The 14,938-nt window shown below is 40.5% G+C and overlaps 1 protein-coding gene across 3 annotated transcripts in view; it reads left to right on the top strand.

Moving 5' to 3' along the window:
* Positions 1-14,938, top strand: part of NSD3 (nuclear receptor binding SET domain protein 3) — a 132,723-nt gene that overhangs the window by 38,301 nt on the left and 79,484 nt on the right. For all 3 annotated transcript variants that reach the window (XM_067470628.1, XM_067470627.1, XM_067470626.1), the window contains exons 4-8: positions 97-256; positions 3,673-3,824; positions 5,604-6,116; positions 8,288-8,414; positions 13,740-13,840. In XM_067470628.1, the coding sequence (XP_067326729.1) occupies positions 97-256; positions 3,673-3,824; positions 5,604-6,116; positions 8,288-8,414; positions 13,740-13,840 (1,053 nt within the window). The remainder of the gene's footprint in view (positions 1-96; positions 257-3,672; positions 3,825-5,603; positions 6,117-8,287; positions 8,415-13,739; positions 13,841-14,938) is intronic.

Here is a 14,938-nt window from a genome sequence, read left to right as displayed (position 1 = left end):
ATGGTTTATCGCCCTCTTCCATTGTCTCAAATGTTTTACCTGTGCAGAAGGTCCAGTAGGTAATTTCTCTTGTACCTCTTTATTATTTTTGAGTAGGTACAGGAAGCCTCCCCTTCTCCCCCAACACAAGTCGTGAGCGACGTCACGTTTGAGGTGGGAGATCTTGTCTGGTCCAAAGTGGGGACGTATCCATGGTGGCCCTGTATGGTTTCAAGAGACCCACAACTTGAGGTTCATACCAAAATCAACACAAGAGGTAAGAGAGTAAGAATTCTAAGTACAGCTTACTGGTGACCTTTGCAGCCCGAAAGACAGTTGCATCTGTCAAGTAGGATATTTAGGTACCGCCTATGTAGGGAGGCTAATTTAACTAATTTACGATGCCATAAAAATACCCAGCAAGCCTGCAAAGAATGAGGAAGTACTTCATCAGTGTCACAAATGGACGGTGAAGGGACAGCTCCCCTGGTGGCCAGAATACCCTCATGAAAAGTTGGAATGTTAAATTGCCTCCGTGTCTGTCTATATATGTTTTGTGTAGTTTTCTTGAATGTTTGCCATGTATATGTACATTGTAATCCGCCCTGAGTCCCCTACGGGGTGAGAAGGGCGGAATATCAATACTGTAAATAAATAAAAAATAAATAATAACAATAATAAGAGTAAAATAAAAATGTAATAATAATAGAGTAAAATAATAAATGTAAAAACAATGATAGAGTAAAATAATAAATTAATAATAGAGGAACAATGTAATAATAGTAATAATAAATAGAGAAAAATAATGGAAATGTAATAGTAATAATAATAGGGTTAAGTAATAAATGTAATAATAATAATAAATATAGTAAAATAGTAAATGTAACAAAATAATAGCATAAAATAATTTAAATGCAATATTAATAATAATTGGAGTAAAACAATAAATGTAATAATAACAATAGAGCAAAATAATAAATAAGTGACTCGAGTATAATCCAAGGGTTTTTTTTTCAGCCTAAAAATGGGCTCAGTTTATACTTGAGTTTATACGGTAAGTGTGTCAAAAACTTGAACTGTTTGACGATTTTGTTAGCATTAGACTTAAACAGCTATCAGTAATATTTATTTATTTTAAATTATTTTTAAACCCAGAGAGGAGCCACCCCAACAATATCCAGATTGTGGGGTTGATCCCTAGAGGCAGTCTAGCCACAAGGCCCAGCCTTATTTCCTGCCTCTTGAAGCCCACTCTAATCTTCAGTTGCTAGTTTGCAAGCCAGAAATAAATTGTAATGCCCAGATCAATCCCCTCACATATAGCTTGCATCCATAATAAAGATGCTAGAAATGTGATAGTTTAAAGTCATATTGGGATAGCATGAAGGCAGCTTGAATGACACCTGACAGAACTTCTCATCCAGACTTTCTCCATGCAGGGAAATAGGTCAACAGGTAGAGGAGGTGTTCCTTCAGGTGCCATCCAAATTGACTCCAAGCGTACCTCTCCTGCCCTTTCTCTGATCACCCTTTGAGTTGGCATCTGAAACATGAGCTGACCACTCCCCTTCTTTTCCTCCAGTTGGCAAAGTGAAAGGAGGAAGGAATCTGTCTTGAGTCATAATCTCGTGGCCGTGGCTCATAGAATCATAGAGTTGAAAGAGATGCAACGGACCATCCAGTCCAAGCCCTGGCCATGCAGGAAAATTACAATCAAAGCACCCCTGCAGATGGTCATTCAGTTTGACCTGATCTCTTTCTTCAAGGAGTTACATTATAATATCAGTGGCCATTTAGAGCATCATGCACATTTAGAGCATCATGCACATGGACATCATGCACTTGGACATGGTGCACTCTGAATACATTCCACCCTTAGATGCATGCATGTTAAGTGTATAACTCTTTGGGAGAAAGATTGATGAGGCCTCCTATGAGGCCTTGTTGTTGGGATTGTACAGTAACTCCTCCAGTTAAAGGATAAATGGAGCAATTAGATTTTATTGTCTTGAAAGAGCATGTGTGAGAGGGCATTTATCTCAAAACACAAAGGGGGTTTTTGAGGAAACTAACTAAACACACAGATGTCTATAATATGCAGTAGACAGGAAAGAGGGTGTATGGTATAGAGTAGTGTAATACTTGTCATATAGGTATTCTATTTATCCACTTTTCACAAAGTATACTCATAACATATTAAGTGGTATAACTCACATAATTTTACTCCAAACTTGCTAAGATTCTCAAGTATAACTAAGGCTTCAAATTAGGTTAATAATGCATACTTAACATAAAGCTGTGCATATAGGTAACCCTTATTCTAACAGTACAATAGTAGTAGTATAGGTTCTGTAATACAAACAGTCTTATTGCCGTCTTGAATATGTTCTTAAGTCTTCATGGAGTCAACAAACAAATTAATGCACATATAAATGTACAAATTCTTCATGAAAGTGAAGTTGACGTGGATTTACTCTTGGGTAAGTCCTTTGCCACAAGATTGTAGTTTCAGTCCTTTATGATTGTTGTTGTTCCTAGATGTCAGGGACGGCCAAGTAATCTGTAGTGCCGGGTGAGTACAACTGGTTTCCCGGGTACAGGCCAGTTTCGATACAGTTTCGAAAGGCATTCTAAGCAAGGCATGCTGGACAGGGTTGCACTCCCCCTGAAGTCACAGGTCCGCAGTTTGGGTGTCCTCCTGGACTCATCACTTACGCTTGAAGCTCAGGCGTCGGCAGTGGCCGGGAGGGCCTTCACACAATTAAGACTCGTGCACCAGCTGCAGCCATACCTCATGATGTCTGATCTGGCCAGGGAGGTCCACACCTTAGTCACCTCCAGATTGGATTACTGTAATGCACTCTACGTGGGGCTGCCCTTGAAAACAGCACGGAAGTTTCAATTGGTACAACGGGCAGCAGCCAGGTTCCTAACTGGAGCGACTTACAGGGAGCGGTCAACCCTTCTGTTTAAGGAGCTCCATTGGCTGCCGTTCATCTTCCGGTCCCAATTCAAGGTGCAGGTTCTGACCTACAAAGCCCTGAATGGTTTGGGACCCGCCTACCTGCGTGACCGCATTTCTGTGTACGAACCCACGCGATCTCTCCGTTCATCTGGGGAGCCCCTGCTCACGCTCCCACGTCCTTCGCAGGTGCAATTGGTGGGGACGAGGAAGAGGGCCTTCTGCGTGATTGCCCCCCGACTCTAGAACTCACTTCCCAAGGACATCAGACAAGCCCCCACATTGGCAGTCTTTAGGAGGAGCCTGAAAATGTGGCTGTTCCAGTGTACCTTCCCAGAATAATATGCCCTCAAAATGCACTTTACCATTGATTTGGGATTCATTGCGTTCCTTCATCTCTCTTTGAAAATTCTACCCCAGTTTTATCCTACCTTGTCCATGTCCAGCATTATTTTTTAATTTTAACCTATTACATTTGGCCCGGCCATTGGTTTTAAATGCTTGTGTGTTACTGTTGATTTATTGTTTATTTTTTGTTATGTGGTTTACATTAATTGCATTGCTTTGATTGTTTTGTTATTGCTTTTGTTTATTGATGTACTGTGGGCTCGGCCTCATGTAAACCACACCGAGTTCCTTGGGGAGTTGGTAGCGGGGTACAAATAAAGTTTTATTATTATTATTATTATTATTATTATTATTATAAGCAGAATTCTTCCTATCAATTTCAGGTGCCCGGGAATATCATGTTCAGTTCTTCAGCAACCAGCCTGAAAGGGCCTGGGTACATGAAAAGCGGGTACGAGAGTACAAAGGACGCAAACAGTATGATCAGTTGGTGGCAGAAGCTACGAAGCAAGCCAACCACTCCGAAAAACAAAAGGTGAGTGTGGTCTGAAATGGAGGTGGCTGTTGCGGGCCTTCAACACATTCCCAACTTCCAGAGACTCTTAAGACAGGGATCCACAAACTTTTTAAGCAGAGGGCCAGGTCACAGTCCCTCAAACTATTGGAGGGCTGGATTATAATTTGAAAAAAGCATGAATGACACTTAAAAACAATACAATAATTAAAATTAAGTACAATCTTTACAAGTATAAACTTATTAGTATTTCAATGGGAAGTATGGGCCTGCTTTTGGGTGATTAGATAGGATTGTTGTTGTTATTGTGTGCTTTGAAGTCGTTTCAGACTTAGGTTGACCCTGAGCAAGGGCCGGGTAAATGACCTGGGCCATAGTTTGAGGACCCCTGCTCTAAGGGAAATATATCACAATGTACCTGTATGTCTGAATTGTTGGAAATAGCAACCTTCCAAGCTTTCACTATTTTATTTTTATCGTGTCAGTGCAGCCAGTCGATTATATTACATTTCTAACAGAACCAAGCAAAAAACCCAGAAAAATACAAAATTTGTGAGTTTGGTAGTTGATGAAATGTCCTTTGACCAGTCTCTGTCCCCTTGGAGTGCCTCTGGTGTTGCCGCAAGAAGGTCCTCCATTGTGCATGTGGCAGGGCTCAGGGTGCATTGCAGCAGGTGGTCAGTGGTTTGCTCTTGTCCACACTCGCATGTCAAGGATTCCACTTTGTAGCCCCATTTCTGAAGGTTGGCTCTGCATCTCGTGGTGCCAGAGCGCAGTCTGTTCAGCACCTTCCAAGTTGCCCAGTCTTCTGTGTGCCCAGGGGGGAGTCTCTCATTTGGTATCAGCCGTTGATGGAGGTGCTGGGTTTGAGCCTGCCACTTTTGGACTCTCGCTTGCTGGGGTGTTCCAGCGAGTGTCTCTGTAGATCTTAGAAAACTATTTCTAGATTTAAGTCGTTGACGTGCTGGCTGATACCCAAACAGGGGATGAGCTGGAGATGTCTCTGCCTTGGTCCTTTCCCTATTGGCTGCTACTTCCTGGTGGATGTCAGGTGGTGCAATGTAGCAGTGTAGTTTCTCCAGTGGTGTAGGGCACAGACACCCTGTGATAATGCGGCATGTCTCATTAAGAGCCACATCCCCTGTTTTAGCGTGGTAAGATGTGTTCCACACTGGGCATGCAGCAGAGTAGCATAGCGCAAGGGCAGATGTCTTCACTGTGTCTGGTTGTGATCCCCAGGTTGTGCCAGTCAGCTTTCGTATAATATTGTTTCTGGCACCCACTTTTTGCTTGATATTCAGGCAGTGCTTCTTGTAGGTCAGGGCACGGTATTTGGGTGCGCTGCAGTGCTCCAGTGGGATTCCTTCCCAGGTAATAATCCTCAGAGCTCGGGATGCTTGTCTGTTCTTGAGATAAAAGGCACATGTCTGTGTTTTAGATGGATTAGGGATCAGCTGATTTTCCCTGTAATAGGCAGTAAGAGCACCTAGAGTTTCGGAAAGCTTCTGTTCTACCATTTGAAAGCTCCCTGCTTGAGCGGTGATGGCACAATCATCAGCATAGATGAAACTCTCTGTCCCTTCTGGCAGTGGCTGGTCATTTGTGTAGCTGTTGAACATGGATGGAGCAAGCACGCTCCCCTGAGACAGGCCGTCATATGGGTAATAGACTCTGTATTATCCCACATTTTTTTTATCCGATGTTCTGCTTGCCTGTTTATGTCGTATAAGCGAGACTACTGTACTACCACCTCCTCCTCCTCCTCCTCTCTTCAATCATCCTCTCTTCTTTCTCCCCAAGATCCGCAAACCAAGGCCACAGAGAGAGCGGGCGCAGTGGGATATTGGCATTGCCCATGCTGAGAAAGCGTTGAAAATGAGCCGGGAGGAGAGGATAGAACAGTACACCTTCATCTACGTCGATAAAGAACCCGAGGAAACTCTGTCAAAGACCAGGAGGACTGTTGTGCCAAAGATGGAGGCTAGAAAGAACCGGCGCTCGAAGCCATCGCCTAGTCCCCAGCCAGAACCGGCCAGCGAGCCTTCTCCAGCGTCCTCTCCGTCCAATATCGAGGTGCGGAGGCACAGTCAGAGGCGGCAATCCAGTGTGGAAGAAGAGCCGCCTCCGGTGAAAATAGCGTGGAAGACCGCTGCGGCCAGGAAATCCTTACCGGCCTCCATAACCATGCACCAGGGCACCTTGGACCTTCAGAAATGTAATATGTCTCCAGTTGTTAAAATTGAACAAGTTTTTGCTCTTCAGAATGCTGCTGGGAATGGAAAGTTCATTGATCAGTTTGTTTACTCGACCAAGGTAAAGACGTGTGTATTTCTCTACAGGGCATAATAAATGTGCAGTGAATAAAAAAAGCTTTAAATTCAGTCCTGAACATGGCTTCTCTTGCTCCAAGAGGTTGTGGCCGGCAGGTAGAGCACTGCTTTGGGGAGCAGAAGGTCCCAGGTTCAATCCCTGGCACCTCCTCGTTGGATAATAATGAAAGCTCCTGCTTCATTGGGACCTTAAAGAGATGCCGCCAGGCCTGTTGCAAGCCCACAACTGCTGCTGTAGTGGTGCTTTATGGGGATGGTGGGAGTTCAAATCTAACAACATTTAGAGGCCTACAAGTTCCCTTGCCCTAATATAGACAAAACTAAGAGAGGTGGTCTGAGTCAATATAAAGACAGTTTCCTGTGGTCAGAGATGTCAGAGGATTTGTTGCTTTGCATTCCATGACATCTCCATGTAGGGCAAAAAATATTGTGCATGAAACTCCAGAGAGTTGACAGCAGCCAGTGGATTACTGTATATATTTGAAAATAAGCCGAGTTTTTCAGCCCTTTTTTTAGGCTGAAAAAGCTCCCCAATGTTATTTATTATTTTGCTCTGTTATTCTTAATTTATTACATTAATTATTGTACTTTATTATTATTATTATTATTACATTTACATTATTTTACCCTATTATTATTTTTATTACATTTATTATTTTACTCTATTATTGTTATTATTGCATTATTTACTCTATTATTATTTTTATTACATTTATTATTTTATTCCATTATTATTAGATATATTATTTTTCTCTATTGTTATTATTACATTTATTATTTTACTCTATTATTACTACATTCCCATTATTTTACTCTATTATTATTATTATTATTATTATTATTACATTTACATTATTTTACCTTATTATTTTATATCATTATTTTACTCTATTATTGTTATTATTACATTATTTACTCTTTTGTTATTTTTATTACATTTATTATTTTATTCTATTATTATTACATTTATTATTTTTCTATTGTTATTATTACATTTATTATTTTACTCTTATTATTCTTACATTCCCATTATTTTACTCTATTATTATTATTACGTTTACATTAATTTACCCTATTATTATTTTTATAACATTTATTATTTTACTCTATTATTGTTATTATTACATTTATTTACTCTATTATTATTTTTATTACATTTATTATTTTACTCTATTATTATTACATTTATTATTTTTTCTCTATTGTTATTACATTTATTATTTTACTTTATTGTTATTATTATTACATTTACATTATTTTGCCATTATTATTTTATATCATTTATTATTTTTCTCTATTGTTATTACATTTATTATTTTACTTTATTATTATTATTATTACATTTACATTATTTTGCCTTATTATTATTTTATATCATTTATTATTTTTCTCTATTGTTATTACATTTATTATTTTACTTTATTATTATTATTATTATTACATTTACATTATTTTGCCTTATTATTTTATATAATTTATTATTTTACTCTATTATTGTTATTATTACATTTATTTACTCTATTATTATTTTTATTAATTTATTATGTTACTCTATTCTTACATTGCCATTATTTTACTCTATTATTATTATTATTATTACATTTATTATTTTACTCTATTACTGTTGTCATTGTTACATTTCTGATTTACTTTCTTTTTATTATCTTTATTATTATTGGAGAGATATGTAAGCACATTGACATTGAAGCAGGTTAGAACAATGGCTCAATCAGAGTTGGATAGTGTTATCTTAAATTACAGTTTTATGTAAATATCCAAAAACATTGAACCTACGGATGCCTCAATAAATGTAATTTTATGGGTATCTATTTTTATTTGAAATTCACCAGTAGCCGCTGTATTTCCTACCTTAAGCTTAGACTCAAGTCACTACGTTTTCCCAGTTTTTTGTGGTAACATTAGGCGTCTTGGCTTATATTTGGGTTGGCTTATACTTGAGTATATACGGTAAGCATAAGGCAGTATGGCCGCTCTAAAGCAAACTCCACCGAGCTGTGACTTGACTTATTCCCAAGTAAATCTGCATAAGATTCGAGCCTTAGTCCTGCATTCTTGGTTGTTGTTTTCGACTGTGATCTTTGCAAACTGCAATGACTGACTATTTTGGTTTTGTTTTGTTTTCATTTGTTACAGGGTTTAGGAAGCAAACCAGAAATAATAATCAAGGGGCATGACAAACTTACTTCGGTCTCAAGCCAGAGAAACGAGAGAGCCTCTTCGCAGAGGTCGCCATCTCCGGAGACATCTTCTGGGTTGGCAAGTAGGTAAAGTTTGAGACTCCTGGGTTCAGGTCCAAGTGAAAGGCACGAAATGGTGCTTGCCTGTGTTTTGAAAGCACTCTGTCCCCAAGCATAGCGCAATTGTGTCACATCTGTAGCTAAAATGTAATGTAGTATGTTAGTGTAAAACAGTGGTTCTCAACGTTCCTAATGCCGCGACCCCTTAATACGGTTCCTCATGTTGTGGTGACCCCCAGCCATTAAATTATTTTCATTCCTACTTCATAATTGTATGCTCTTTTTTGCTACTTTTATGAATCATTATGTAAATATCTGATATGCAGGATGTATTCTTATTCACTGGACCAAATTTGGCACAAATACCCAATATGCCCAAATTTGAATACTGGTGGGGTTGGAATGGGAGGATTGATTTTGTCATTTGGGAGTAGCAGTTGCTGGGATTTATAGTTCACCAACATTCAAAGAGCATTCTGAACTCTACCAATGATGGAATTGGACCAAACTTGGCACACAGAACTCCCATGACCAACGAAAAGTACTGGAAGGGTTTGGTGGGCATTGACCTTGAGTTTTGGAGTTGTAGTTCACCTACATCCAGAGATAACTGTGGACACAAACAATGATGGATCTGGACCAAACTTGGCACGAATACTCAATATGCCCAAATGTGAACACTGGTAGAGTTTGGGGAAAATCGAATCTTGACATTTGGGAGTTGTAGTTGCTGGGATTTATAGTTCACCTACAATCAAAGAGCATTCTGAACCCCACCAATGATAGAATTGGGCCAAACCTCCCACACAGAACCCCCACAGCAACGCGTGGCAGAGGACGGCTAGTCATTATAATACTTGAAAGAAATGGTAGCAGATATTTCTTGCGTGCCGTCAGAGAAGAAATCGTACGTTGTCCCCTCCAGCAAAGATCTGTTGGGGGTTGAAGTTTGGTCATTGTTTATATGAAAGTTTGTTGTCCTGGCCTGTGACTTTTCCTGTGAGAAGAAATAAGGCTGAGTCTTGCTCAGTCCCTTTGTTCATCCTCCATCCAGAGGAGGAAAGAGCCAGTTCTCCGGTAACAGATGGACTGATGCAAACACGAGCTGACCTTTTGCAAATGGAAGAGCTCCCTCAAACATCCTCCCACTCTGATCGAAATGTGGTCAGATGTTTAATGTCACAGCTTAAACATTCATCAGTGAAACGCATCCGATTTTAATCTGGTGTTTTAAATGAACAAAGATCAGAGGTTGAATAGGTGTCCTGCAGCTCGCTCTGAAATGAATGGCAGCAGTGCAGCTCCCAATGGTTTGATCTTCAGTTTTGCACTTTAGTGGTGTGTCTATTCAATGCTGTGTTCCCTGTGTGACACAACAGGACTTCAGAGTGCTTAATATTTATTAATTAATTAATTTACAGCATTTATATGCTGCTCTTCCCACCCTGAAGGGGACTCAGAGCAACTTACAAGATATATACACACACACAACATATTATATTATTTGCATCGTACAATATCAGTATTATATATTACTGTATTGTACTATACCATTATATTGTAATATTATTAGTAATAGTACATGTAATATACAATATTTAATTATATCGTATTATTAGTAGTATTATATTGTATTACATTATAATATTATTAATATTATATGTATATGCAATATATTACATTACATTACATTACATTACATTACATTACATTACATTACATTATATTATATTATCTGTACCCGCCACACATTTCTGTGGCCAACCGTCCCTCCCTCTTTCTTTCCTTCTTTCTCTCCTTCCTTTGCTCCCTCTTTCCTTCCTTCCCTTTTTTTCTTTCCTTCTCTCCTTCCTTCTCTACCTTTCCTTCCTTCCCCCTTTTTCTTTATCTCTTTTTTCTCTCATTTCTTCCTTCCTTCCTTCCTTCCTTCCTTCCTTCCTTCCTTCCTTCCTTTGTTTTTTGCTTCCATCCTTTCTTCACTCTTTCCTTCCCTCCCTTTTTCTCTCCTTCTTTCTCTCCTCCCTTCGCTCCCTCTTTCCTTCCTTCTTTCCTTCCTTCCTTCTCTACCTTTTCTTCCTTCCCTCTTTTCTTTATCTTCTTCTTTCTCTCATTTCTTCCTTCCCTACCTCTTTCCCTCCTTCCTTCCTTCCTTCCTTCCTTCCTTCCTTCCTTCCTTCCTTCCTTCCTTCCTTCCTTCCTTCCTTCGTTTTTGCTTCCATACTTCCTTCTCTCTTTTTCTCTCCCTCTTTCTCTCCTTTCCCTCCTTCCTTCCCTCCCTCTTTCCTTCCCTTTTTTCTTTCCTTCTCTTCTTCCTTTTCTACCTCTTTCCTTCCTTCCCACTTTTTTCTTTTCCTTCCCCTTTTTCTCCTTTCTTCCTCCTCTACCTCTTTCCTTCCGTCTCTCTTTCCTTCTTTATTTCCCTCCCACCCCTCTCCCTCTCTCTCTTCCTTTCTTTCTCCCCTTCTTTCCCTCCCCCTTCCTTCCACTTTTTCTGTGTCATCATTTTAGCTTTTTGTCATTTAGTTTTTTGGGGTTTTTAAGTCCTTTTCATTGGGGGGGGGGGGGCAGTGGCGGTCTTATGAGTGATGGTCACTCATTGGCCTGTTAGGGGTGTAGTGTCCAAATTTCGTGTCATTTCGTCCAGTGGTTTTTGACTTATGTTAATCTCACAAATGAACATTACATTTTTATTTATATAGATTATATTATAAGTATAGCACAGGAGACAAGATGGAACTGGCCCCCTTCACTTTGGCCCAGAATAGCAGTTGTTGCTGCAGGGAGAAGTCCCCAACGGATGACCTCCAACTCTTGAAATTGCAGTTGTGATGCTAGGCTTTTGTGGCTCCTTTTGTGTGAATTGAATGTTTGAATAACTAAAGGTATGCCAAAACAGGAAATAAGATTCAGCTCGTATTTGTGTTCTAGGTTTACTAGATAGTTTGCAAAATTTAAACAAGTTGATAGTTAACCTGAAGAGCAACCCCCCAATTCCTATTAGTTGAAGAGTTTAATAGTTTCCCCTTTATCTTCGTACTAAAGCTGGTCTTTTCCCGAACTCAGGACTCTCCCTGAAGCACTGAGGTGCGTATTGGCTGCATCCAGACCGCCAGTTGGCACATTAAAGTCTGTGCGCTCCAAAGAAGAACGTAGAGCAATCAGGACTTTGGGTTGTTGTAGGTTTCTTCGGGCTGTCTGGCCATGTTCTAGAGGCATTTTCTCCTGACGTTTCGCCTGCATCTATGGCAAGCATCCTCAGAGGTAGTGAGATCTGTTGGAAGTAGGGAAAATGGTTTATATATCTGTGGAATAATGTCCAGGGTGGGACAAAGGACTCTTGTCTGCTGGAGCTAGGTGTGAATGTTTCAACTGACCACCTTGATTAGCATATAATGGCCTGACAGTGCCTGGGGCAATCTTTTGTTGAGAGATGATTAGATGTCCAAAGATATATAGATAATAATAATAATAATAATAATAATAATAATAATAATAATGTGTTGTTGAATGTTTTTATGGCTGGAATCACTTGGTTGTTGTAGGTTTTTTTTCGGGATATATGGCCATGGTCTAGAGGCATTCTCTCCTGATGTTTCGCCTGCATCTGTGGCAAGCATCCTCAGAGGTGGTGAGGTCTGTTGGAACTAGGAGAAAGGGTTTATATATCTGTGGAATGTCCAGGGTGGACAAAGGACTCTTGTCTGCTGGAGCTAGGTGTGAATGTTTCAACTGACCACCTTGATTAGCATATAATGGCGTGACAGTGCCTGGAGCCAACTTTTGCTGAGAGGGGATTAGATGTCCTTGTTTCTTTCCTTTCTGTTGTTGTGCTGTTGTAATTTTAGAGTTTTTCAATACTGGTAGCCAGATTGTGTTCATTTTCATGGTTTCCTCCTTTCTGTTGAGATTGTCCACATGCTTGTGGATTTCAATGGCTTCTCTGTGTAGCCTGACATGGTGGTTGTGAGAGTGGTCCAGCATTTCTGTGCTCTCAAATCATATGCTGTGTCCAGCATATGGTGCTCTGCTATGGCTGATTTCTCTGGTTGAAGCAGTCTGCAGTGCCTTCCATGTTCCTTGATTCGTGCTTGGGCATTTCTGCGTTTGGGGGTCCCTCTGGAGACTTCTTGTCCACAGCTGCATGGTACACGGTAGACTCCTGCAGAAGTGAGCGGATCCTTCTTGTCCTTTGCTGAACATAGCATTTGTTGGATTTTCTTGGTGGGTTTGTAGATTGTTCGTATGTTGTGTTTCCTCATCAGCTTCCCTCTGCGGTCATTGGTTCCCTTGATGTATGGCAGGAACACTTTTCCTCTGGGTGGATCTTCATCTTTACTCTCGTGGCTTGTTCTTGGTTTTGCGGCTCTTCTGATGTCTGAGGTGGAGTCTCCATTGGCCTGGAGAGCCCAGTTGAGGTGGTTCAGTTCATCTTGGAGGAGGTGGGGTTCGCAGATTCTCTGAGGATGCTTGCCATAGATGCAGGCGAAACATCAGGAGAAATGCCTCTAGAACATGGCCCTATAGCCTGAAAAAACCCACAAGAACCTAATAATAATTTTATTCATGTTCATGGTTTCCTCCTTTCTGTTGACATTGTCCACATGCTTCTTGTGGATTTCAGTGGCTTCTCTGTGTAGCCTGAAATGGTGGTTGTGAGAGTGGTCCAGCATTGCTGTGTTCTCAAATAATAACATGCTGTGCCCAGGCTGGTTCCTCAGGTGCTCTGCTATGGCTGACTTCTCTGGTTGAAGCAGTCTGTAGGGCCTTTCATGTTCCTGGATTTGTGTCTGGGCAATACTGCTGCTGCGTTTGGTGGTCCCTCTGGAGACTTCTTGTCCACAGCTGCATGGTACACGGTAGACTCTTGCAGAGGTGAGAGGATCCCTCTTGTCCTTGCTGAACGGAGCATTTGTTCTCAATCAATCAATGATTTATTACGGTCTTTGACCAGCACAGAATAGAATGGGGCACAGGAGCCCAAGGAAGAGAATCGCAGTTCCCAAGTAGGTCAGATAAAAAGCAGATTAAAAAAAAAGTTATAAAAGAGACAAATTAAAATAATAAAACAGACTAAACTTACAGTTTAAAGTGCATGTATGAATCTAAAACAGGGGGGCGGCTAATAACAAATATCAGACAACTGGGAAGCTCTAAAAAGGGATGAGAGGGGAGCATTTACAGCATTTCAGTTATTACAAATCATTCTAACTATATTCCTGGCAGGAAGTTGCCTAGTGGAGTCGGTCATCAGCCGGAGCACTGGTTGCGTTTTTATCGCCACCCCTCATTGAGGCAAGAGAGAGAAACAGAGGCTGACTCCTGTAATGGAACCCCTTCTCTTCCCTCAGGTTCTGTAGAAAAGAAGCAACAGCGACGATCAATACGAACTCGCTCAGAGTCTGAGAAATCCACTGAAGTTGTGCCAAAGAAGAAGATCAAAAAGGAGCAGGTTGGCTTCCTCCATGTAGAGAGTTAAAATATACCGTATTCCTACTTGTTGTGGCTTTTATATGGATGCCTTTTGTTTTCATTTCTCCCCCTGTCACACCCCCGCCATTCCCCCATTTTCCTCCCTGGGTTTGCTTTTGGACTATCTACCTGAGAGTGACCCCCCCCCCCTTTCAGTAAACCTTGTTGTTAACTGGTATCACTTTCAGCATCAGCCATGTTTTGAATGAATGGGAACACCGTGACACCCAAGACCCACGTCACAACGCTGATGCCTTTTTTGTTTTGGCTCTTTCTGTTACGAGCCCAGTGGTTTTATGTTTCCGTGTTTTTCCCTCTGGAATCGCGATCCGCTTCCTTCTCGTCTCATCCTCAGTTTAGCTGCCGGTCTGTATCGAGGGTTTTGGTGTTGTTTGTCTCTTCCAGAACAAAGTTAGATGGAATTGTTTGATTCCTCTTGAAATGTGGCTTCTTAGACTCGATCTTTCTTTCGCGGCATAAACAGTCAGCAAGAGAAGTTGAAGCAATCTATACAGGGCACTCTTTTTAAAATATATATATATATGGATCCAGGAAAACCAAACACTGCTTTTTGAAATAACCAGTTGACAGTGAAGAAGAACAGTCAAGCTGCCGTTGTATCAAGACTGGACTCTACCGGTTCCAAGAAGAGTACGACAGATTTTTTTTTCCTGTGTCTACAATCATTTCATTTGCTTTTAATTTTACATTTAAAGGGAATTTGGCTTGAGGAACAACACTTGGAGCAGTCATTCCCCAATAGCTTTTTAAAAAGCTAGATTGCGTGGGAAAAGTTGCGTTATTCATAACACTTTTCATAAGTACTGTATATACTCGAGCATAAGCCTAATTTTTCAGCCCCCTTTTAAGGCTGAACAAGCCCCCCCTCCGCTTATACTTGGGTGAGGGTCCTGGCAAGAAGGCGTGGAGCTGAAAGAAGAAAGAAGAAGAAGAACTTTATTTTTCTCCCCCGCCTCCATCTATTATTATTATTATTATTATTATTATTATTATTATTTCTCGCACTTCTATCCCGCCCTTCTCAACCCCCGATGAGGGACTCAGGGCGGCTTACAAA

Source organism: Anolis sagrei, chromosome 7 (assembly GCF_037176765.1).
Source record: "Anolis sagrei isolate rAnoSag1 chromosome 7, rAnoSag1.mat, whole genome shotgun sequence".
Classification (NCBI taxonomy): domain Eukaryota; kingdom Metazoa; phylum Chordata; class Lepidosauria; order Squamata; family Dactyloidae; genus Anolis; species Anolis sagrei.
The sequence above is the reverse complement of the archived record's forward strand: the minus strand, read 5'-3'. Positions and strand labels throughout refer to the sequence as shown.